Raw genomic sequence first — 22888 nt, 5'->3', positions numbered from 1 at the left:
GTGCGCATGCACACACACACACACACACACACACACACACACACAGTGTCTGAAAATCTACATCATGTTTATATCCACTCTACCATTAGGTTTATTTAATAAAAGGACCTTTGCAAAGCTTCTAAATATGGTTCTTCTCTGCCAGCACCCTATAAATTATGTGTTGATCAGAGGTCCAGCACCACTCAGGAAAGCCTAAGGTGAATTAGCTCTTTTCATCCTTGTTTCAGAGAAATGTCTTCTGACCCCCTTTCTCCCACTATTAAAACATATTTATGCATATGACAAAACCAGCTTTGTTAAATTTTATTGTATCTTTGTTAAACTGAAATGTTTTTTTTTATTACACAGGGCACTGCATGCATAAACGAGAAAGAAAACACATGAGTCTTTAAAAAATTTTGTCAGTTTTAAATATGAGACCATATAAGCTACAGGGAGATACCCTGACTAAGCTTATGAAGAGACCCTTCAGGGAAGAAAATGGCCTTAAGCAAGAGAGGCAATCTTTAATTAGAAAGAATATACTTCTAAATTGGACCTATTAATGGGATTAACTGGCATAAGCAATTTCACAGCTAACACTGAGTTACTGTCATATTTCAGTGCTAATGACAATTGAGGTTCAAAGGTTGAAGACTGATTTCTAACGTAGCATCTTTTGGAATTCAGATATAACAAGCAACTGTATTTTTAACTTAATTGAGAATGACATTTAATAGACTATGATTTCATTATTTTATGTATATTGCTCTAAGAAGACAGTGCATTTTACTTACCCTTTCTTTCCTTATGTCCTGTCTCTAATAGAATAGAAATATTTGGAAGTTGCAGACTATTATTTTTAGTCTTTTTTGTCTGTTCTTTCCCTTCTCCCCCCAATGCCGAGCACAGTGCTTTTAAAAATTAGGGGTTTAATATATGTTACTGAATTGAATAATTATTCATCAATTTAATTTTATTTATAATTTAATTAGACTGATTACTAATATCCATATTCTTTGTTTCCCATATTCTTGTTTTTATATGTATGCATACATATATACACCCATGTATTCCTGAGATTGTCAGACTATTCAGGTATTAATACCAAATAACTGATACTCATTCTCACTTATAAAGCAGCAAAACCTGAAAATTGAACAAAAACTCTTAACTGAAATATTAGAATCCTAGTTAAAAATTACTTCAAATTTCAAATGCAATAAATGTCAAATGGAAGCTACATCACAATACTTGTTGTGGCAAAAATAAATATGGTTTTAAAAATCTCCCACCATTAGGGGAAGTGGGAGAAAAGATATGTTTTCTCTCTGCCCTAGATTTTACTCTACCTCTTTCTTTTCTTGCTCTGAATGGCTATTAACCTTATTCCTTACCCTAGACCTAGCTTTCTCATAAGCACCAATATGGAAATGATATATACTTAAAAATTATTTATTAACTGTAGTATTTTCATATTTTTGTTATTTTTGGTTTTTTCTTTCTCGTGTTTTTGTTTTCCTTTTGATCTGATTTTTCTTGTGCAGCATGACAAATATGGAAATATATTTAAAAGAATTGTACATGTTTAACCTCTATCAGATTGCTTGCTGCCTTGGGGTGGGAGAAAGGGGAGGAAGGGAGAAAAATTTGGAACACAAGGTTTTGCAAAGGTGAATGTTGTAAACTATCTTTGCATATATTTGGGAAAATAAAATACCATTTAAAAAGACAAAAATTATTCTATTAACAAACTTCTGTGTATTCTATTTTTAATATCAAAAGCATATTAGTTAAATTAATTTCTATTTCTCTGAAGAAAAAAATGCCCTCCACTAGTTATATGATTTTTTTGGTCATATATATAAATATAGATGACTATGAATTTTCTTTTGTGATCCAATGGGGGGAAACCACTCATACACACAGCCTACTCTTCCCTGTCTTACAAAATGGGATTACCAAATCAGAGCATTCCCTTGAGCTATGGCTCTAGAAAGAATTGCAATTAGAAGTAATATCAAAATATTTATTTGCCTTCACCTGTCCCTGAATGTTAACCTGATTCTAGCTGGGTTTTTGGACTGAGCAGAGATTTGACCTATTGCTACCCATCATTTTTTCTGAGGTTCGTGGAGAAGAGTAGCTTGTCCCTTGAATTTCTGGGTGACCAAGCAGTATAACGAAGCTCACTATTGTAAGAAATTGACTTCGGAATGCAGTGAGTTGGGTAAAATACTTCATGATGAGATGCTAAGAAGTGTTTATTTAGCCTCTCAATTTTTTTCTCGCATCATTATCAAATACTGTTTAGAGATGGCAGATTTATGATATTGCCATATAAAATGAGTGGTATAGAGCAAAAGAGCATGAAGTTGGAAGGCCTTAATTTGAATCTCAATTTTGCCACAGATTAGCTGTGTGACCTTGATGCATTTAAACTCTTTAAATTTTAGTTTTCTCACCTGTAAAATGGAGGCAAATAATCTTGTGCAAAGTTGTGGAGCTCAAATAAGATAATGCAGTACTCTATGATAACAAATCATGAACTAAACACGATGAATTATTATTAAAGAGCTACACCTAGGAAAACTATTAATAGCATATACTATCTGTGCTGCTATGCAAATGGAGCTGCCGAAGGTTTAAATTATGTCTCATAGGCTTGGAGTGAATATTTGTCTGTTTTTCATCCTTGATTTAGTATTCCTGGAGGACTAGTTTTTGCTCAGAAGACTTAGGGAAGAAAGCAAACAGGAATGAGGGGGATTCTCATTACTGATTGATTGATTGCTTTATCCTAAAAGAGAAATAAAATGTCCAGGTTTGGCATCTGACTCCTGATTGAGATCAGATTGGTTCAGCTGGGGATGATTATAGACTAGAAAGTGGTTTCTTCCTCACAGGTTTTTACCATCTGGACATATTGAAAAGATGTGCTGTTCTTAGGGAAAAGAGACACCCACTCAAAGATGAGCCCACTGAAGAAACGGTCAGAGATCTTGGAACAAGATCTAAATCATGCACCATTACTCTTGCCTATGAGGCAACGATTATAATAGTTCATGGAGATAAGTGACACAGGGATTCTTTACCCTCTTCCCTTTTCCCACTCGCCCCAGAATTAACAAGAGCACACTCATTTGCTACAGAAGAAAATGGGTCCCAAGGCAAGGGCTGCATCATTGTTTCCTGAAGCATGTCAATTAACCTTATGCAGACTGTCATGACAACCTAATAGCCTGTTGCTCTATAGCAGCAGTTTTCAAAGCGTGGTCCAGGGACCCCCAGGAGTCTGGGAATTTTGGAGGTCAAAACTAAATAATACTGACATTTTAATTTCTAATATGGCAAACATCCGCAGATTTAATCCACACGATCAAAAATTGAGAAGCACCCCCATGGTCCTCAATTTTCAAGGGTGTGAAGGGGTCCTGAGATGAAAGAGTGGGAGAACTCTGCTCTGCAGCTGACATGGATTTCTCCCCTTTCTTCCAAAGCTGGTGTGACTGTCCCCATGGTAAGCCTGGCACAGCAGTGAGATAGGCTATTCCCAACCCTGAGTTGAAACGATATATTTACTCCTGACATAGACATACCCACTGAGATGGGGGCCCTGGGACTGGTACGTCCGTGTGTTTAGCAGCTCTAAGAACAAAATCTGCGCAGGCGAAAACAGGGCGGCCCCAAGAGCTCGCGCCCAATGAGGAGGAAGCAATAGGAGGATGGCCTGGGATCCTTTGGCCTTGGCCGATACCGGCCGCGTCGGAAGACCTTTCCTACAGACATAGGAGCCGCCATTTACCCTTCATAAGCGGGAGGCAGGAGAAGGGAGGGAAAGCCTAAGGAACTCCAGCGGTTCCTGAGACGAGGCGCCGGGCAGCCCTTTCAGCCTTCCCGTGCGTCCCCCGGGCTGCGGCTGGGGCCGAGCTGTAGTTTCATCATCGCTTCTCTTCCAAACGAATGCAACCCAATAAAGCAAGTTCTGAGAAAACGGTGAATCCTCGTGACCCGCAAAAACACAGGAGAAAGAAGGAAAAAAGGAGGGAATCGCAAGGATCTGTGCCACGAAGGCAAGGCCCCCTCCAGGAAAATACCCTCCCAAGAAAAACTCTGCAGCAGAAGTCAAGGAAAGCTTGTGCTGGTAAAGATCGCCCCCCAGAAGGAGCGCAGCGGGAGACTGCCCAGGGAGAAAAGTCCTCCCGCAGGTGTCTTCGTGCTCTGCCCGGGGCCGCAGCCAGACTTGCTATACCGCTCCTTTCCGGAGGCACGAAGGCTTGCGAAAGACCAGCCAGCCGATGAGGAACACGGCTGCCAGGATCAGGGAGAAGAGCACCATGAGGAAGACGTAAGTGGAATAGGAGAAAGGCGGATACAAAGGCTGCTCTGCCGGAATCATGTTGGTCAGGTTCAGCATGTACCCCAAAGTCCAGCCAGCGTCACTTTCACCGATCTGTAGGCAGAAATGGGGGCGGGGGAGATTGGGCAAGATGGAAATTTTGTTATTCAAGGTTTGATTTTAAAAAACAAACAAATCCACCACTAACCTTCTGTCCTGATCATTCACCAACCCTGTCCATATTTACATTTATCCAGAAACCATTCATCCATTTAACAAGCATTTAGTAAATAACTATTGTATGTAGCAAGGGGCCCTGAGGGAGAGATGGTTTAGAAGAAACATGGTTCCAATAATGTTTTCTAAGCTTATGAATTTTATACTCTCAACTGTCTTACACTGATTTAAAGCTAGTAAATTAGTTAACAAAGGGTCAGAAAGTAGGAATTAAGATTTAATGACCCCAGTGAATCTGAGCAGCAATTCAGAATACAGACTTTTTCATTAGTCTCTCAGGAGAATGGAGATCAAATCTCCAACTTATATTCTTAGTTTAGGGTGCATAAAAGAGAAATCTTCAACCTGTGCTCTCATCTTTTCTACCATGTCCCTTATATTCCACATGTCCCCAACTGTAGAGGGCCAGGAAGTAAGAATCTATTCCAGGTAGCTTAGCTCACCAATTTACCTTTTCTATGTGCAATAGCAGAGACATAAGAAATCTGGCAACTGAAGCAAAGTGCAAACTCGGCTATATAATGGATCAAACATACATCTTTGAATTTGGGACAGGAAAAGGAGCATACAAGGAAGACTAAAGGCATTTGGGAGAAAGGTACTTGAGGACATTGGTATGATAATTTTATTCTGATGTGTATCTCAACTATTTACATCTCTGTCAAAATAGCAAAGACCCAGACTCAAATCATTTGCATCAAGATTGTACTTGTTAGAAAAGATAAAGGAATATCAAAAAGTGTATTTTGTATCAAGTCTATAAGCATTTGGAGGTATATTTGTCTCTCTGATCAACAAAGTTTGAAGAGTAAGTAATTAATTCTCTACGCCTGATTCCTGCAATAACACACCTGAAGCTGGACTTTTAGTGGAGACTGAAACAGGACGGAACTTCACAAGTGGACAGAACTACATGAGTGGACAGTTTCTGTGGAAAGGTACTCTCTTAGAATGTGTGTGCATATATTCAGGTAAGAGGGGAATTAGATAATAAAAAGTGAGGATAAAGTGGGGGAAAAGGTGATCACCAACAGTCACTTTAGACCTAGAAATAATTTAGCATTAAAAATAGTTTATCACCAGGCTGACATGGGGGAGGATATCAAATATCAGATAAATAGAGAATATAAAATATCAAATATCTTATAGGAATATATATAATAAGATAAAATTTGTAAGATTGATTATTATTCAGCTGATATCAATTTAGTACACATATTGAATTAGGAATCAGGTAAAATTAATTGGATAGCAAAGACTGAGGATAGTATCTGAAAGTATTAGTTAAAGGAAAAGGATTGGGAGCTCTTCCAATTTTTGTATTCTTTATTTGGAATATTTCTCCAAGCCTCAGAGACAGTTCCTTTAAATCCTTAAAGTAAATTCTTTTATCAGTATTCTGGAGGAAGACAGGAGGGCAGACACAACAATGTTTGAATGCTGGGAGAGGGGAAGAATTAACACCACCTCCTCTCCCCAGGCATCCCGCTGGGATCTCTCTCTTAGACACAGACCTGAAGAGAAGTCAAATACTTATACCTAGGGAGCTAGTTCACCGAAACACTTTAGAGAGCTAAAGAAAGAGAAAGGGATATTCCTTTCAAAATGCAATTAGTCTTTCCAGTTCCTGATCTAAATAATCCAATTCAAAAGATTGCAAGCCAGTTTTCAATCAGTAAAGGGAGGCAAGTTAAAAACTCCATTGAAACAAACTGCCTTTTAAAATGCTAATGCTGATTTTAAAAAGCATTAGCTGGGGGAAAATCAAAATATCTTTCTTCTACTTTTCAAGTAACTGCTTAAAAATCAGGAAAACTTACTATTTATAATTTTTTTCAAATTCTCATAAATGCTTTAATTATGAACATCGGAATATATTCTCTTCCCTCTAGAGACTCACTCCAGTCCACTTCCTTCTGATATGCTAGGTCTTATTTTAGGATGCAGTTTACAAGCATTGCCAAGGTTTAAGGTTATTCTGAATTTTTGAGAAACTATGTATTTATTGTTATGCCACTCTTCACTATGGTATTTTTCTTAAATAAATAGAGGGAGAAAATAGCACATTATTAATAATACTTATAAAAATAGGAAAAGCATAAAAATAACATTTAAAAACATGTATATAAAAATAAAAAATTCGGGGTGGTGAAGGTTTTGGGGAGTACAAAAAAGGAAGTATTCTGGATGCAATCTACCATTGATTTTAGGCCAATTCTAAAATGGAAATTGGAAGGAGTGATTTGGTTACTCCAAATGATTATCACAAAATTGGTGAGGGATATCGATTGGCTAAAACTGTATTTGAAATTGGAAACACATGAATTGACAAAATTATTTCAAATTTTACAGGGAGATCCTAATTCAAATTCTAAAACAAATCTTACCAAAAAAGCTAGGATCATTTGCAAGCAATGTAAGGAATAATAAATTCTTGTAAAAAGCTTTAAAAAGACTTGCAATTAGCCAGAGACCTCCCACATATAGTTCATCAGCCATACTCTAAAAATCTTTATTAGCTTCTGATAATGATTGGAAAGTTCTATTAGCTAGGTACTAAGATCCAATTGATAATATTTTTTAACTACAGATTTTACAATTTATAACTAAGTATCAATGGATATTTCCACAATTGACTAACAAAAGTTAGATTCTTTGTATATGTATTCCACCTACTAATAGAATCTGGATTATAGACTTTGCCTCAAATCTCCAGGAAAGCTGAGTGTGCGAGGTAGGATTTGAAAAAGCCCTGAACTTATAATGACTCAGCAATACCAAAACCCTTTTGCATACTTAAAAGACCCTTGTCTCTTTTTGTCAAATCCCTCCTTAGCATAAAAATTCAAGATCTCCATCTCCTTGCCCTCATCTTTGAACACTACAGCAGAAGAAATTATGCAATTATTGCTACACTGTATACTGCTCAAGCTTTTCTTAATATTTTTCAGATAGCAAATTTGCTATTTTTTGAAACAGTTCCTGTCTTGGAGATTTCTTTAACAGTAGTGTGTGTGTGTGTGTGTGTGTGTAAAAGTATGATTGATGCACAATTGATAATAACTGGATAAGATTTTTTTTATTTTTATTTTTCAAATTTATGGCATTATACAGAGTTAGGACAATCTTCTTCCATATCATTTTTGTCTGTGTCTATGTTTCTGCACAGAATATCTGTGTCATATTTTTTGTGTATGCTAGATTTTGTTGCCTGGAAAGAGTCATAAGGCAACCAGGCAGGATAAAAACCTCTATACTGTACTTTCTATGCTGAAAAATTTTCCTAAAAAGGCTAACTTTTTTCTGTGAATTTAAAACCTCTGGCCAAAGATTGAAAAAAATGAACAAAAAAAGGGTTAGATAACAAAAATAAAATAACATCTTACAGATTCTCAAAAGTTTCATGAGCAAAACGCCTAAGCAAAGTCTCAAAATTATGAGAAAAGCGATTATGGAATTTGGAAATTAGTAAAAAACAACAACAATAATTAGGAAAATACCAGATTTTCCTAACCTTTTTTTGAATTCTGTTTTGTTTGGAGTAATTTTTTAGTACCCCAGATAGTAGTAAGAGTAGACTCATAAGGATTGCTGATGAAATTGTTATCACCCAAATCACTATTTCCTAACTTCCCTCATATGCTGAAATATTGTAGGAAAGTTTCACTAGTGGTAGACTCAAAGCCTTGCATAAAATTCCTGCCCAACCCAGCTTGGAGGAAGGCAATGGGTGCTCAAACTCCACCATTCTCGAAATCCTGTCTCCAACCACCCCAGATTTTTCAGGTTCTGTCCAGCAACTGCTTGAAAAGAATCTGGGTGCCTCTGGCAGCATCCAGCATGGCGCTGTGGAGTGTTTTTTGTTAAACTCACCATTCTATATTTCAATTACAGAAACGTATTAGCTATATTTATGGTAAATTAATTTATATCTGCCCAGTTTTCTGATTTGTAATGATAACTAATATTGATTGTTGCTTAACAAAAAACAAATACTATATGAATGTTAACTGCTTTATTGGATAAAATTGCTTCATATTTTGATAACTCTATGGGTTATCAAACCCATAGGCTTTACTAGGCCTAAGAAGATAGTGTATAGAATATCTTTCTTTTTTTTCCTCCTTCCCTGACCTAAAAAAGGGATAAGGAGAGAACGAAAATATGCATAATGCAGTGTAATTTGTTATTTGAGATATGATGGTAAAAGTAATTGTAAAGGAACTTTAAAACTCATAAAAAGAATATATAAATTGTAATCTATTTGCACTAAATTTAGGAAAACAGAAAATCAGTTCACAGCTACTTAAAAATGGTCAAAAAATCAGCCTGCTTTTGAGTTATCTAGATTCAGACTTCTCAGGACCCAGACACAAAAAATTACATCTTAATTCTTTCTTGGCTCACCAAGGAAAAATGATTTGTGTAAAATTGGAAAATATTCAAATAGAAATTCTGTCTGGAACATTGGATTGATATTTAGGAAATTTTATGAACTAAAGTTAAATAAACCTCAAATCTGTTTTAGCTCAGCAAAAAATATGTCTGTGTATGTGTGTGTGTGTGTGTGTGTGTGTGTGTATCTATCTATATATCTATATCCACATTGTCTTGTCTTCTCTCTAAACAAAAAGTAAAATTATTTAAGGCAATGAAAATCATCTCTGAGAACTTCTCAGCTCAACAATTTGGAGACAGAATAGATTTGTCAACTATTAAGAGAGTGAAAAGTTTATTTAGCCTTGCTTATCCTGTTTCATATTATTATGTAAATTAGAAAATGTAGATATATTTCACTGTTGCTGCAAAATGAATAGGAAATTACAATAAAAGCTATTTGGTTATTCTCAACAAAAAAATCAAAAATTGTTAACTAAGTTATTTGGAGCTATTATCATCATGTTAAACCTAACTCTGATAATTACTGTATACAGCATAGCCCATAAAAAACACTCTGAATGGTGAGGTTGGGCAACAAACAGCTCAGCTCCTTCTCTGTGGCCACTGTCCAACCTTTTAATTTTAAGACTGTCAGTTTTCTTAAACTTTCAGGATAAGTAAGAGCATCAACCCTGAGAGAAGAGCCTGTTTAAGAGATAGTAATATATGTAACAACGAATGTATATACAAAAATTCTATAAGTTTGTTTAATGATCAATCTTTTGCACCAGTATGAGTTTTAACATAAAAAAACAAGTTAAATAATCTTTTGTGTATCTAAGTTTTAGTAAACTTAAAAAAATTAATTTACTAGCCTTAAGTTGCAGTTAGTGGAATTTGATATTGGAAATGAAACCTCTTGAGATTGTAACTGATATATTATTTTTGAGTTTTAAATTTGGTTATCTGATCATTAAGTCAGTAACCCACCACTTGAGAGAACTTTCATTAGCTACTCAGAGAAATGTGACCCTGAACATAAAAGGGTCTGTATTAGGATAAGAGTTGGGAGGTCTTGTTCAAAGTGAGATCCTTCTGACTCAGTTTCCCAGTTCTGTTTCTTTGTTTCCTACTTGATCATTCCTGAGTCTGATAAAGTAAAACTACTATAATTGGATATCTGTCTAAACTAAGGAAGTTTTATTTTTGTCCTATGTGTGCTCTCAGGCTGAGGCTTAAAGAATCAATTTTGATAGTATTATCATACCCCCATATTTTCCTTTTATGACAAATTCTTATGATAAGAGTAAATGGTCAACACAAAGTCAAATACATAATATCATGTTATTTTCAATCTGAAAAAATGTAGTCATTATATCCTAAGTAATTTGGTAAATGAGTATTTGATCTAGTCATCTATTTATTATAGAGATATATAAATGTTTGGTGAAATAAATTCTTTTTAGATTTCCAAAATAATGTAAAAACAATTAATATGACTGTCCATAATAACGAGCTGTTATTTTATTGTTCATTTGAAACTAAAACTGAAACAGCTTTAAAATTGGTATATATTCTATGTCCTGTTACACAAATATATTTCATTACCTGAAAAATTGCTGTCCAATCTACATTGATCTCTTTACATCTTATAGAAGTCCTAGTGGACTTGTCTTTCCATCTCAGATCATCCTAACTTTTATTTGTTAGATTTGTTATTTTGCTCTGTTACAGCCGCATTGGCCAACTTCAGTCAGCTCCACAAAAAGATGGGACCCTGCAAGAGACTCAGATCTAAGCCCATTCTCAGCAGGAAACAGTTTCAGGAGATGAAATCATCCCCCTGTGCCCAGAGGACTTTGAGCCCCCTGTTTTAAAGGGAAGGAACTGGAACTGATTGGTGAATGAACCCCCAAATTATCCAGTCTTTGCATGGGTCTCCTGTTACAATGTATTTGGGACTTAGAATGGCACAATTTTTCATGTCTCCAATATGGGATTCCATGATGTTTTCAAGCCCCTCAAAGATATACTGTACAGCATATTTAAAAATAACTGCAGATATTTCTAACTGTAGATACTGTTTTATGGAATGGCACTAGAATCCAAACCATGAATGTGTTAGAAGGATATGTTGTAAAATGTTACAATTGTGTTTTATTCTAATGTCTTACTTCTATTCAAATGTTTTTCAAATTCACTACTATAGTTGTTATTATGGAACATCTATCCTATGTGATAATGTCTAATAAGATTAATCACAATTGGTACAGGTCAGCAGGTAAACAGGTTTAAGACAACATCAAGGAAAATTAGAAAATAGTAGTAAAAGAGATTTGTGGGATTACTCACTGTTGGAATTCTAGCAGATATATCAACTATTACAACACTTGCTGTTTCAGCTACAGCTCTTACAAAATCTGTTCAGACTGATCAATTCACAGATAAATTAGCAAAAAATAGATCAAACTTTTTAGAACAAATTAATATAGATAATGAGTTAAAACAAGAATTAAACTTAATGAAACCATCATTAATATGGTTAGGAATCATGTAAACAATTTGGAATCTCAATTAGAACTAACTTTTTAGCAGAAAACATGGCAAGAAATAGTGTCTATAGAATTGATGCTGACAATGTAGCAACCAAATATTTCAGTGGTTAAAAAGATAAATCCTGTAAATAATATGACTTCTTTGCTTTTGCATTTTGTTCTTCTTGCATGTTTTATTTTGCTTCTGATTGACTTAGCCCCTTGTGCTTTTAAGTATGTTCTGCAGTCATTCTCAACTATGAGAACTGAAGTCTATAGACTTCATCTTTTAAACAAGAATGGGGAGTTCTAGAGGACCAGGAGGTAAAAATCCATCCCAGGTCTTGAATCTTATAATAGCTTGGCTCACCAACTTCTTTTTTATATGTACAATAGCAGAGATATACTTATTAATATATTGATAAGAAACCTGATGACTAAAGCAAAATACAAACTCAGCTATATAATGGATCAAAGATATACCTTTGAACTTAGGACAGGAAAAGCAGCCCACATTGGAGACTAAAGATATTTGGGAGAAAGGTACTTGAGGACATTGTTATGATAATTTTACTCTGATGTGTATCTTAACTATTTACAGCTCTGTCAAAATAACCAAGATCCAGACTTAATTATTTGCATCAAGATTGTACTTGTTAGAAAAGATACAGGAATATCAATAAGTATATTTTGTATAAAGTCTATAAGCATTGTAGGTATATTTGTCTCTCTGATCAACAAAATTTGAAGAGTATGTAATGAATTATCTGCGCCTGACCTCTGCAATAACACACCCTTTTTTCACTACTGAAGCTGGACTTCAACACCCAGCCTCTAATTGTCCAGCTTTCTTTTATGTGTTGGCCTTCTTCATTAAAATGTATGCTCCTTTAGGGCAGGGGATATCTTTCTACTTTTGTTTGTATCTCCGGCACTTAGCACAGTGTCTGGCACCTAATAAGGGTTTAATAAATGCTTGTTGAGTAACTGGCCCCTCATGAACCATGGACATTTACCTGTGACCACCTAATATAAATTAGATCAAGACTTGCCAACCCTTGGACAACTAGTTTATAGTCTGTTGAGGAAGATATACTCATTCTGGGGGTATTAGAAGAACAAATGGGAATGGGGTGATACACTGTATCTGAGGATAAAGACTGTGATAGGAACATGATTAGAGTTAAGACAAAATCTAATGGAGAAAAGGATATGTGTCTCTGTGAAAGCATAAAAAACTTTTCCCCATATGTTTGGAGATTTTAGATGCATACAATGTACCTAGAAGTAACAGAGCTATCAAACCCTCTGTGAAGTCAGCCATTAAATCTTTAATATTCCTTTGAAATGACAATTTATTTTTACCCCTTAAGTTAAACTATTTATTTAAAGAGTTTTTCTTTCTCCTTCTCCCCCCACCAAAGCACAACAACAAAGCAACCACAACTAAGAGTCTCAAGGAAAGAATTCTTTCCAGCACTGGTGATTTGGCTTTAATTTTTGTCTTATATAATGCATTTGCCTTTTAAAAGGTGTACTTTTCTATGAAAGACTGCATTGGCTATTTTAGAAAGATATTGTAATAATTTATTGAAAAAATTCTTATTGAGTTCTTCCTACTATGTGTTGGATCAAAGATACAAAGACACAAGTAGAATCCATCCTATCCTCAAGGAGCTTAAATTTCATTAGGGAGTAACATGGACACAGAAAAATAAAAACATTGTAGATTAAAAGGACACTGGCAACTTAAGAGGATCATAGGCTTCTTTTGGAAGAAGTGCTTCAGCTGAGTTTTGAAGGAAGCTGGAAAAGACTTTTGAGAGTCCCTTAAACAGAAAGGAGACAGATCAACCAATATGGAAAGAAATTTATTCAGGCTATTCAGTCAGTAGAAAGTCAAATGAAGCCAAAACTTAAATATTTTGGCCACACAATAAGAAGGTGAGACTCATTACAGAAGACTCTGATGTTAGGAAAGATTGAAGACAAAGGGAGATGAGATGGAAAGATGTCATGAAAATGTGAACATGAGCTTGCACAGACTTTGGGAAATAGTGGACACTAGAAGGTCCTGGCTTGCTATGATTCATAGGATCACAAAGAGTGGAGCACAACTTATCAAATGAATAGTAAAAAAATTCTAAAAAATGGAGGGGATGAAGGAGTATATTCAAGCCATGGGGGATATAAAGGCAGAGAGGCGGAGATGGACTCTTGTATAAGGAACAATAAAGCGGCAAAATTGGTTGAAATGTTCATGAGAGAGGTGGGTACAAAAAACTTGAAAAGTAGGTTGGAGCCAGATTGTGAAGGCCTTTAAAAATATAAGATCTCATTTCAAGTCCTAATGCTACCAAGCTGATTTTCAGTTTTCTAATCTGTAAAATGAAAATATATTCCTTACCTCCTTCATTGGTTTACTATAAACCCCAAATGTGATCATAATTTTGAAAGTGCTTTATAGAACCATGAAGCATCTGACAAAGGGAAGGTAGCAGCTAGGTGATGCCATAGTGTACAGAACACTGGGAGACAAGAGCTCAAATCCAGCCTTAAACACATATTTGTTTGACTATGGGCAAATCACTTAACTCTGCCTCAGTTTCCTCAACTGTAAATTGAAGATAATTATATTACTTAACCCTCAGGATTGTTGTGAGGATCAAATGAAATAATATTTATAAAGTTTTGGTTACCTGGCACATGGTCATAAGACCTTAATGAATGCTTATTATTTTTCTTATCCAATTAGATTATAACTTCTTTGAGGGTTACTACTGTATTTTACCTTTTTTTAATATCCCAAATGTTTTACATCCTTACTATACTGCCTAGCACATAGTGCTTAATATTCATTGACTGATCCTGCTCAATCTGCAATACAGATAGATTGTGGGAGGGAAAACTCAGGATGATTTATCCAATATTCCTGCTTTGCTTAGATTAAAAAAAAACACACAATGACACAATCAAATAGCCAAAAAAAAAGCACTTAAATAAAATGGGCCAAAGCACCATGTGAATGATGCCTAAGAAAGGCATCTACTTTCATGCCCTTGGGAACCTGATTGTACACTTTCCACCCAAACCCTCTCTCCCCATATATACACAATGATTACCTTGCCCATAAAATTGATATGTTTCCAATTGTGTTTAGTAAATCCATAGCCTTGCTGTAGGAGGGCAAGTATATAGGTCCCAGAGAAGCAGTATTCACTGAGGTACTTCTCTTTGATGTCAGGAAATTGTGCTTTCACCTTTGAAAGGAAAAAAAAAAAAAGGAAAATTTAAACGTTATTTGGCTAAAATTGATACTTTCAAGAGACCTAATTTCCCATTCTGGTGCTCATCAGGGGTAAAGTAGTTGGGATTGCAGTCTTCAAATGAAGCCAGGGTGAACATCTCCAAGCCCAGCTTTGGTCAAAAGGCTGAGATATAAAGGCTGATGTAGTACAGAGTTTCTTAAACTTTTCCCACTCATGACCCCTTTTTACCAGGGAAACTTTTATGTGATCCTAGGTCTATAGGTATATGAAGTAAGCATATAAATCAAACATTTACTGATAATAAATCATAATTTCATCTCCCCTACATTCAGTTAGATGGGGTCATGAATCACAGTTTAAGAAATTGAGCTCTTAATTAAGGATTTTTGTACCATAGACCCCTTTTGTCAGTCTGTGAAGTTTATGGACTCCTTCCTCAAAATAATGCTTTTAAATATGTAAAAATAAATGCAAGGACTACAAAGAAAATCAGTTATATTGAAATAAACTTTTTTCCCATCCAAATTCACAAATGATCCTGAAATCTACCCACAGACCTTTTAATGACTGAGACTCCAACTTAAAAACTGCTAAATGATGTCTAAAAGTTTCTTTCCACTCTAAATATAATGGTCTTATCTCAATGAGAAGTGAGACTACTATTTGTTCATTGATACAAGAATACATACGTTGGACATATTCAGGACCCCTCTCTGTGGAGTCTAAAATGATTGCCTCACCTTATTGCATACTAAATTATATGGGACAAAAGAAAGCATGAATCAATGATGTTAGCCAAAAATGGAGACTCATTTTTTAACCTCTTCTTTCACCAATTTATTTTTTTACCAAAGGAGTTAAAAAGTAGCAAAATAAAATTTGATGTACTTCTCTTTCATTTCTTTTATTTACTATTATTAATAAAGAAGGAATTTGTTAGGCATGGAAATGGCCAAAAAAAAGGAAGCCATCAAAGAATAAGAAAAACCAAAGGCATAGATAATTAACACGTGTAGAGTTGACAGCTGATCGTATTGAGCGTTTGTGGGCTCATTATTATTCACTCTCCAGAAGGACAGGGAGCTGGAATTCCCAGCAATGAGAGAATCCTGTCCCAGTTCAATGTGATATCAAAGCAGCTAAAACTCAAATTCAATTTTACCAAATTTTGGCAGCTCTAATACAAAGTCTAATAAGGGAAATGGATTAAAAATAAAATGTTTTTCTTTTCAATTTTTTGTTTTTTATTTTATTTTTAAAATGTTTATTTATCTATTTGAAATATTTTTATTTTTAACAGATTTTAGAATCTATACTTTTCTCCACTTTCCCAAATAATCTAGTTCTATCTCTAGAGCAGGGCCTCCCAACTGCAGTACATGTAGCTCATGGGGTACAAGAAGCTTGTTAAATAGATATAAGAGATAGTTGGTAAATAAATTATCCTATTGAAATTATTTGACTTATTACATGCATATGCATCATAAACTCTGGAATTTATTTCCCCTCATTTTGCATAGGGTTTATAGGAACATTCATTTAAAATCAAAGGGTATGGGAACCCCTCATATAAAGTGAGGGCTTAAGTCTAAATTCCACAGATATCCTTAATAGAAAAGTGAAAGCCATACATTCTTATATCCATGGAAGAACAAAAGCCCTAAGCCTAGCTCCTAGCAGGGTACCTTAGTTTTCAGGGCAATTAAAATATAGTCCACTTTTGGTATAATATAGAATTTCCCTCAATACCTGCAACAGTTACTTTGGTCCTTATGGATGTGGTTTCTTTTATAATCTCTCAGAGATAGGCTCCAAGTCTCTCTTCATATGAACTATGAGATCAGGCTATGAGTATACAAGTATCTAGACCAGCTAGTTCTTGAAATATTGGGGAACATGGAAAAAGGGGAAGGAATGCTGATTCTAGTCCCAGCTTGTATTTTTAAGTAAAGTTTGAATGTATTTAAAAATGTAAAAATCAGCAACTGTTTGGCTATTGTTTGGACTAAAGGATGTCAAAGGTCCTTTCTAGCTCTAATATTCTTGTGACTATGAAATGGTCACCTAATTGCCTTAATCATCTATAAAATCATTATTATTAGCTGTAAATCCTGGACAAGTTACTTAATCTGCCTCAATTTCCTCATCTGTAAAATGAAAATAATAATGTCTGTATCTCATGGGATTGTTGTGAAGATCAAATGACATGATATGTATAAAGTGCTTTTCAAATTTTACCATGATACAGAAATATGTCACTCACTTCATTCCAGGGTTGGGAGCAGAAGGTTTGCATTTTGCTGATCACCATTTCCAGAGAGGAATCTGTTAAGTTCAGGAAGTCCATCACAAAGTAAAAAGCAGAAAAGGCCTGAGAGAGAGAGAGAGAGAGAGAGAGAGAGAGAGAGAGAGAGGATTAACATAGTCTAACATGCCCAGCAAAGAAGAAAATTCTCACGCCTAGGAGGCTCGGATACAATGAATGCCCAATCCAAAATTGAGAAGGTCACAGGGCACCAAGTCTTATTTCCTGTCTTCCTGAAAAGAGCAGTGTCTCCCTAAGACAAAAAAAAAATGAACGCTTAGTGAATAGGATTAAAAAAAAAAATCTCCTACTGGCAAGAAATCCTAAAGACTTTATTTAGTGAGCAGAAAGCTACAAGTCTCCTAAGATCCCAGAATCTAAGAGGCAAAATATAATGAAATAACCCTTTCTTTGTGAGCTATATGTAGTAATTACTGAGTATAATTATATATATATATAAAATTTTAAAATTGTCAGGGACCTTGAATAGGACAAAGAGTAAGTTGGAAATGAGGACCTAGGCAACAGTTGTATTGAATGAACATTTGATTCAATGTAGTTCAATGAATATTGATCTCCCACTATGTACATAGTACTGTGTTCATGCCTTGAGATGTAAAGCCTAAATTTAAAAAAAAAAAAAAAAAAAAGAGTTCCCATTCTCAAACAGCTTGTATTGATTGGAGGATGTTACTTAAGTAAATACAAAATAATTTTAAGAGAAAAAGTGAAAATAATTGGGGGCCAGGGTGGGGAGAATAAGGAAAAGTCGTCTTCAGCAGATGATTCCTAAACTACGCTTTGAAGAAATACATCCCTACCGTATGCAGAGCTCTATGTTAGGCCCCTGGTCACAAGTACAAAGTTGAGCTAAAAGAGAGCTAGCAAGAGGGACTAGGACAATTGTATGATGTTTAATTGGACCCTAATAAGCTGTCTGGTTCAGCAATTACTATCATTACTACATTATTACTATAATTACTATTATTACTGATATTGAGTAAAAAACAAATTCACGGATGGGACCGAATCTTAAGTAGCTACAAGTGCTTTATGCCTCTAGTAGAGATATACTAAATAGAGAGTTGAAGTTGGAGTCAAGAGGACCTGAGATGAAATCCAGCCTTGGACATTTACTAGCTCAATGATCCTGGGCAAGTCACTTAACTTCTATCTACCACCATTTCCTCTTTTGTAAAATGAAGATAATAGTAGCACCTAGCTCCTATAGTTGTTGTGAGATTAAAAAAATAATATTTGTAAAGTGATTTATAAGCATTAAAGTGCTATATAAATGTTAGATATTACTATTAGTAATTTCTTTACATATGGTAAGAAAAAGACCCCCAACTAAGGAAAATATTGGCTTCTTTAATTGAAAACTATAATTTAAAGTATCTCCAATTGGACCACTGAACCTTGGAGAGCTTAAAATGTTTTGACAGAAGCTATACAGGCAAGTCTGGAATTTCTGAAGGAATCCTATAAGATAAAGGAGATTTGGGGAGATTTCAGAACAAAATAGAAATAATTAAGCCAATGGCCATATTGAAGGAATACAGAGGAATATTTTTTGGCACACGCATAATTCCATTTAATATTTCAAAGGAGAAATAATACTGAAGCCAAAATTCTCATCAAACTCCTATTCAAATTGCTTAAAGTACAATTTAGGACACAGTGCCCTAGAAGTAAATCAAGATGCCTTCCTAAAAACATCCATAATCCCAATATGATTCTTGATAATTAACTGCCACCCAGAAGATTATAACTCATTGTGAAAATATGTTGAAAATTAAATATAATGACAAATGCAAACAGAAGACTGGAGATCCTCATGGAGTCTGGAGGAGAAAAAAAAAGAGGTGGAGAGTAAGTAATACAATATTATTTTCCTCATTTTACAGATTTTACCAAGTAAAATTAGGACTTGCCCTGGATCATTAATCAGTGACAGAGATAGGATTGGAAGTCAAGTCTTTGCTAACTCTATGTCCAACATTTTCCACTAATCCATAATATCTTTCCATCTAAGCTTTCACACTTGTGATTCCTTACTAAGAAACATTCTTAGTGAAACCCAAATGCATTTCCCTGCCAGCAAGAGAATCAACTTAACTGCTGACAGGACTACCTGTTTATTGGGCATATTTCTTTCTATGACTTAAATTGGCTTTCTGGTACTAATCAACCTTGAATGAGTTTAAGTAATATAAACAACTCTTCTCAGAGCCTGATCATTCTTGGAAAAATCTCAGAATCTGATCATTCTTGGATAAAGTGGTTGCCAGGTTTCTGGAGTTCAGAGAACAAACAGAATTTAGGAGTCATCCCCACCTGCTTAAAAGGAATTTTATCGTCCCAAAAAGATTCCAGTTCAAAATAATACCTATTCCACCAAGTCATTAAAATCTAAAATTTTAGAACTATAGATTCAGAATCATATTCCTTGGGATATGGTAGATACATTTACTCATCTATATAGAATTTTTCCCACTCACCCATTCTGGGGTCTGTGGGTGGCTTCCCCCTCCTCCCTCCTTCCTTTCTTTTCCTTCTTCTCCATTTCCCTAATTTTCTAGAAATAGCTTCTAGTTTCTCACTCTGCTATTTTGAAACCATGCCTAAATCCAGAATCCCCCAAACTGGATGAGATATCTAATTTCTTTCTTCCTAGTCTAGGAGTCTGCATAAGTGTTCCCTTTGGGTTTATTCTTTAGAAATCTGCCTTGTTTCATATTGCATAATCTAAACAATAGTGGTTTCCCCAATTTCCTCTGGGAACACTTTTCATCATTCTAATAAATCCCTTTAAGAAGTTTTTGAATTTGATTTTTGGATTTGTTCCTTTCCACAATGTTCTAGTAAAAAAAAATGTTCTGGTTAATTCAGCTTTCCTAGTTGTGTTGTTAACATAGTATTCACAGATGTCATTAAAATAATTTAAAAATTATCTCATTATCTCATCCCTGCAGATGCACAATTTATTCCTTCCCTCCTTGAGATGTTTCTAATTTGCCTACAAAGTGGGATTCAGTCCAGCAGCCGGAGAGAACAATTTAATCAAAATGACAGGAACAGTGACAGCCTTTGAGACTTTATTTACATCTGGAGAATGAGGTCATAAATCCCGAACACAATTGTGGCAAAAATTTTTTTTTTTTTTTTTTAAATCTGGGATTGTAAAATCACATGTGGTTGAGAAATCTTAGTCTGGTGGGGCCTGAAATCATTTGAAAGTAATTAGACTTTGGAGATGCTAATGATTATGCTAATGTTAGTGTCAAAATGCAAGGAAAAGATACTTCTAGAAGGAAGGAGAACAGGATGAGAAAATGGAACCTAGGATAATGATTTTGGGATGGTGAGGGGGAAAAGGAGAGTTGTGAAGAAAATTATAGCTATATTGAGAAATTTGTGGGGGGAAAGAAGATGCTTTTAGAGCTAGGATAGTTTAAGGGGCTTTATTCTCAGAAAAAGATAGGGTCTGATTCAAGGTAATACACGAGGAGATGAGAAGTTTCACCCTGGATCTAAGCACCAACTTGGGGTCCGGCTTTTACAGTGACCTGAGACAAAAGAACCTGACTTTGGACCTGGGGAGAAACCAAGCACAAGAAAAGGAAAACATCTCTGGAATCCTGATCCATGTGACCCTGTGTCAAGCCAAGTAGAGTAATGTGAGACTAACCTTGTACTTTTTTATTTGGTATACAAATTACACCCAAAGGTACTATCAAAGTATAGTTAAAAAAGAAAAAAAATACATTCCAAGTAGTTGATTGGATGATTTTTTTTTCTTTTTGCTTGAAAATGTCACTATAGAACATGGGGAAAGAGCATAAAACCTTGGAAGGGAAACCCTAAAGAGACTGCAAAATGAATGAGAGACTCTACTGTTTCTGGAATATATTTTGTCGTAATATTTTATTTGAAAGTTGGGCAGACGTACTTCTTTTCTTCTCCTCCTTTAGGGTAATTTAACAGAGCCAAGAATTCCTATCAGCCAAAATTGATTGCCTGCAGTTACATCCTAATCCTAAGGAAAAAAAAGGTGACATGGGAGAATAATGCCAATTCCCTCTTCTCAGTCTTTCTTTTAAACTTTATTCATAAACCTTCATTTCCTCTCCTGGCAAGTAATTTCTTTCCTTCCCGTCCCCCACCCTTTTAGCTCCTATTTATATACCATCTTCCTCCTTTAGAATACAAGGTCCTACAATGCAAGGAACGTCTTTTTGCTTATATTTATATTTTTATCATTTATCATTTATCATAGAACTTTAAAAAATGGTGATTTCTTGCCTGGCTACAGTTTCCTGGATAAATATGAAGGAGTGTGAACTCAAGGGTTGCTGCTTTCTTGATCCCTTGATGTTATCCCATCAAAACTACTGCAGCAGCCAGTCCTGGCTTCCCATTACTACCACTAAGAATGATCAGTAAACATAGCTATCACCAAGTTTGTATGTCAATCAACTGCTTATCTTTGATAAGGAAGAGACTTTTAGTCTAAAGGGCTACAAATCTCTGAAATGAGAGTTACTAATTATATTAGGAAATCAGCCTTAACCCAGACCATGATCAAATCTGCCCATTGTTGAACTGAAAGAAAGTCTTGGGACTTTCAAAGTCTGTGATCGCCCAGTTATCTCCCCTTAGAAAAAAGCATTTGGTCATGGCATTCATTTCCACCTCCTTAAAAACCGAGATCTGGAATGGCAAATCATTTCTACTACTTACCCCAAAATTTCCTTGTAAGGATGGCAGGAAAACCCCATTGAAAGAACACCTTGAGTAAGGACAGTAGGTGGTGTTGAAGATCTTGTGAATGCTCTCTAGACACACATTATAGTTTCCAGTACCATGTATTTGAAGTTTCTGAAATGGAAATGATTCCTCATCCTTTGTGATGCAGGGTGTGTTGAAGAACTCACTTATGTTCACATCCTTTTCATAACCAGGGTGGAAGCATGGATCCCTTAGGAGTCCATCCTTTGCATCCTACATGAGAAAATACGGAAATCCATGACCTACAAGGCCATGGGAAGGGAAAAAGCCAGAACATGATCTCACAACACAAGTGAGGTTTATTTTTGTAGGATAAGGACTTAGGACTGTTATTAATGCCCTCCCTGCTCCTTATACTCAGACTAAACAGAATTGGCATAATACATTCATTCATTGATATAATACATTCACTGATATAATACATTCATTTATCCATTCAAACATAAGTGCTTAATAGGTTATTAATGTGAACACTGTAGTGCTTCTGAGATCCAAAGATAAGAGTTTCTGCCTTAAAGGACTTTATAGAGGGGAGCTATTTCATGCACACAAATAACCAGAATACAAAAATGAAACATAAACATGTAAGAATGCTAACCGGTTCCAGCCTTTTTTTATTTTCTATGGCAATAAGAAAATGAAAGAATAAAAACACAGCATAGGAAAACTAGTCAAAGTGTTAGGAAGACCTATTCAAAGACACAAGGTGATTTTTAAGCCCTAGGAAAAATTCTTAGAGCCATGAGCAGCTGGGACTATGGAATCAATTAATCACGGCTTTGCTTTGGTAGAAGGAGTTTCTTCATTGGGACTTCTCCATCCACACCAGTGAAATCACAGGACTAGCACAATACCAGAAACTAGAAATAAGGCGGGTGTCCATCAAATAGGAATGGCTGAACAAATTACAGTGTATGAATGTAACAAAATATTATTGTGCTATATTAAATAATGACTATGAAAAATTCTTACTAGATAGAGCACTGGGCCTGGAATCAAGAAGACCTGATTTCAAATCCTATCTCATCACTTACTAGCTGGGCAAGTCATT

General features: G+C 35.3%; 1 protein-coding gene and 1 long non-coding RNA gene across 6 annotated transcripts in view; one reads left to right on the top strand and one right to left on the bottom strand.

Moving 5' to 3' along the window:
* Positions 1-3327: 3327 nt before the first annotated feature.
* The window catches only part of ENTPD1 (ectonucleoside triphosphate diphosphohydrolase 1), a 168446-nt gene continuing 148885 nt past the window's right edge, over positions 3328-22888 (bottom strand). For 4 of the 5 annotated variants that reach the window (XM_031956155.1, XM_012540543.3, XM_031956157.1 and 1 more), the window contains exons 7-10: positions 21790-22050; positions 17005-17112; positions 14595-14732; positions 3328-4435 (exon numbers count right to left, since the gene is read on the bottom strand). In XM_031956155.1, the coding sequence (XP_031812015.1) occupies positions 4229-4435; positions 14595-14732; positions 17005-17112; positions 21790-22050 (714 nt within the window). In that variant the 3' untranslated portion in view covers positions 3328-4228. Of the gene's footprint in view, positions 4436-14594; positions 14733-17004; positions 17113-21012; positions 21086-21789; positions 22051-22888 lie in introns of those variants that run through there. The other variant, XM_031956158.1, reaches the window with a different exon arrangement.
* On the top strand, positions 19859-21109 carry LOC116421914. The gene is made up of 3 exons (XR_004232506.1): positions 19859-20166; positions 20612-20726; positions 21021-21109. It is a non-coding gene; the product is annotated as an uncharacterized LOC116421914 (long non-coding RNA).

This window comes from Sarcophilus harrisii, chromosome 2, assembly GCF_902635505.1.
Source record: "Sarcophilus harrisii chromosome 2, mSarHar1.11, whole genome shotgun sequence".
In the NCBI taxonomy this organism is placed as follows: domain Eukaryota; kingdom Metazoa; phylum Chordata; class Mammalia; order Dasyuromorphia; family Dasyuridae; genus Sarcophilus; species Sarcophilus harrisii.
This window is presented reverse-complemented; position numbering and strand designations above follow the sequence as displayed.